Source organism: Phalaenopsis equestris, unplaced genomic scaffold (assembly GCF_001263595.1).
Source record: "Phalaenopsis equestris unplaced genomic scaffold, ASM126359v1 Scaffold000609, whole genome shotgun sequence".
Taxonomy (NCBI): domain Eukaryota; kingdom Viridiplantae; phylum Streptophyta; class Magnoliopsida; order Asparagales; family Orchidaceae; genus Phalaenopsis; species Phalaenopsis equestris.
In genome coordinates this window covers 1,426,745-1,429,657 of record NW_018165049.1, presented here as the reverse complement: position 1 = coordinate 1,429,657, position 2,913 = coordinate 1,426,745, and the positions used below count along the sequence as shown (strand labels likewise).

Below are 2,913 nucleotides of genomic sequence, written 5' to 3'. Positions count from 1 at the left end.
TAACCTATATATATATAATACATTGTTTTCAATCAACTTCAAATCAAACGAAAAAAATGTAAAATCTTATATTTTTTTTCTAGTGAATCAAACAACTCGAAAGTATTTCAAATACATTGTAATCATAGTACTTTGCAAATCTTTTACATTACAATGCATTTCATTTTTACCAAACCAAACGTCCCCTCAAATTGTTTTGAATTCTCAATATATCTATTAGAACATTGAGAATTGGCACAAATTTGAAAATTTTTCCTTCAAAATTTAAAATTTGCTGATATTCCTCAGCATTTAAATCAGGAGAGCATGTTTGTGAGAGTAACTATATTCAATATCCTTCTTTTGACTTACAGGAGGTTTCCTGGGGATCGATTTCACTCATTGATTCAGAAAAGCGTCTTTTAGCCAACGCCTTGCTGGATTTCTCCAACGAACGCTTTGTTCTTCTGTCGGAAAGCTGCATTCCCGTTTATAATTTCCCCACAATCTACAAATACCTTATTCATTCGAAGCACAGCTTCGTCGAGTCCTACGACGAAGCCTCTCCTCGCGGGCGTGGTCGCTACAGCCACCACATGTATCCCGACATCAAGCTCCGCCAATGGAGAAAAGGATCCCAATGGTTCGAGCTTAACCGCAACTTAGCCGTGAAAATTGTTGCAGATTACAATTACTACTCCATCTTCAACAAATACTGTAAACCCTCCTGCTACCCGGACGAACATTACATCCCAACATACCTGCACATGTTCCATGACAAATGGAATGCGAAGCGGAGTGTCACTTGGGTGGATTGGTCGAGAGATGGTCCTCACCCTGCTACATATGGGGGTGAAAATGTTACAGTGATGTTCATTCAGTCAATTAGAAATAATGGGAGTATCTGCACTTATAATAATGAGCCGACTTCTCTCTGTTATCTCTTTGCCAGAAAGTTTGCTCCCAATGCTTTGCAGACTCTGCTAAACCTCACTTCAGAAGTGATGAAATTTTGAATTTTGGCAATTGAAAAAGTGATTTGCTTTAACAGTGCTGGCGTTTATAGCAATTGCGGTGCAGAAAATAATTTTGGGAATGCCCAGTGTGTGTATAGTTTGTTTTGGCGACTTATTTATTGGTTACAGAAAAAAATAAATATTCATTTTAGTGATATATTGGAATGGAAATTATGTTTGCCTTCTGTTTATCAATATTTAGTTGGTTGTAAAAACTTAATTTAATTTGTTGTAAAAATGTTGGCATATGACTTTTGACCGGTAAAATCGCTCCTTGTATTTGTGTAAGTTTTATTCAACTTTTAAGGAAAAGGATTGTAGCGCTCTAATATTTCTTTCTGGTAACATGATTCATTACATCATCTCCTAATAATGAGAGAAAATAATTTGTTCGTCGTCTGGACATGCGGATGGATGACGACTTGGATCACACAATGCCATGTGCCCGACGGCGTGATGTGATTCACATCGTCGACCGCACGTCTAATTTACCAGATATAATATTTTATCCTAATTATCTAGTCATGCTGACAGAACTTTCCTTCATAAAATCTATGTAACTCTTATTTTGGTTTCATAACCTTTATAACCTCTAATAAATCCATGTTAGGCTGAATGGAATGCTGATGAAATTACCAAAATAGTTTAAATTTTGATACATATAAAAACACCTTGTAAAATCTCCGTTAGAAAGTTCTCGGAGGAATGGATAGCTAAGCACTTGGTGAATTTTAGACCATCAATCTCAGTTCTATGAAGACTTATTTTTAGCCCTTGTTTAGGGTTTTTTCTGCAGTAATATTTCAATAAACTGACTAAAGAAATTATGGATCAATAAATGAATAGCATTTTAGTCATTTATGCCAAGAAAAAAAAATATTTAATGGAATCGAAAATAAATTAATCCAACATATTATTCATCTAGAATGAGTTACTAAAAGTTGCTTGTCGTCTTCAGAAGTATCAATTAGATGAACATATACTATTATGAATATCTTTAGCATAGACCACTCAGGCACATTCAATTATATCAATATGTTTGTGGAGACTAACATTTTATGTTGATTTTATGAGTCAATAAGTCTTTTAGATTTTAATAATCATAAAGTATACTAGAATTTAAGATTGATACTTTTTCAAATTAAATACTTTTACTAAACAGCCACACCATTAAAACATATCTCACACACTATATCTGGAGATAGGGGTGTAAACGAGCCGAACACGAGCAGAGCCTGGTCTCGAATCTTGTTTGGCTTGTTAATTAAAAAGTGTGTTCGTGTTTTGCTCGTTTGCTTAGCGAGTCGAACACTAGCAGTTCACGAACAAAGAGTCGTTTTGACAATCCTAATCATGTAGTTATAAAATATTAAGGAATTGGGCAAGATTTAAAACATCATTTGAATCTAATTTAATAATTTTTATTCTATTTTCTTAATTAATAATTTTAATTGATTATAAATCATTGTAGCCTTGTAGTCAATTAATTTTTTATGAGTATATATATTGTGTATAAATAAAAATCAATATATATATATATATATATATATATATATATAATTGTTTTGTAGTATTTCGAGCCAAAACGAGCCGAACACGAACGAACAAATATTTGTTCATGTTGTTCGTGTTCGGCCGTTAACTTACCGAACGAGCCGAACACGACCTGTTTTCGAACAACAAGCCTTTTTGACAACCCTACTCACACTAGCTGATGGCCAGTGTTTTAGAATAGAAAAATGCATTATTTGTTTTATGCGTAAAAGCAAGTAACACAAAATATTGATGCCAGACGAGACAAGGAAGGATTCCTAAATCTACAAATGAAGATCAAGAGTGTGGTCAACAAGTCCCATAAAAACTTTAGCCAACACCATGCTCAATTTCTTGCATGGGACATGACTCTTAAAAGATGATG

The 2,913-nt window shown here is 33.9% G+C and overlaps 1 protein-coding gene across 1 annotated transcript in view; it reads left to right on the top strand.

Annotated features, from left to right (window-relative positions):
• Nucleotides 1-1,251, top strand: part of LOC110029891 — a 9,750-nt gene extending 8,499 nt beyond the window's left edge. Inside the window, exon 3 of the mRNA XM_020732375.1 lies at nt 354-1,251. Coding sequence (XP_020588034.1) covers nt 354-995 — 642 coding nt within the window. The 3' untranslated portion in view covers nt 996-1,251. The remainder of the gene's footprint in view (nt 1-353) is intronic.
• Nucleotides 1,252-2,913: the final 1,662 nt, after the last annotated feature.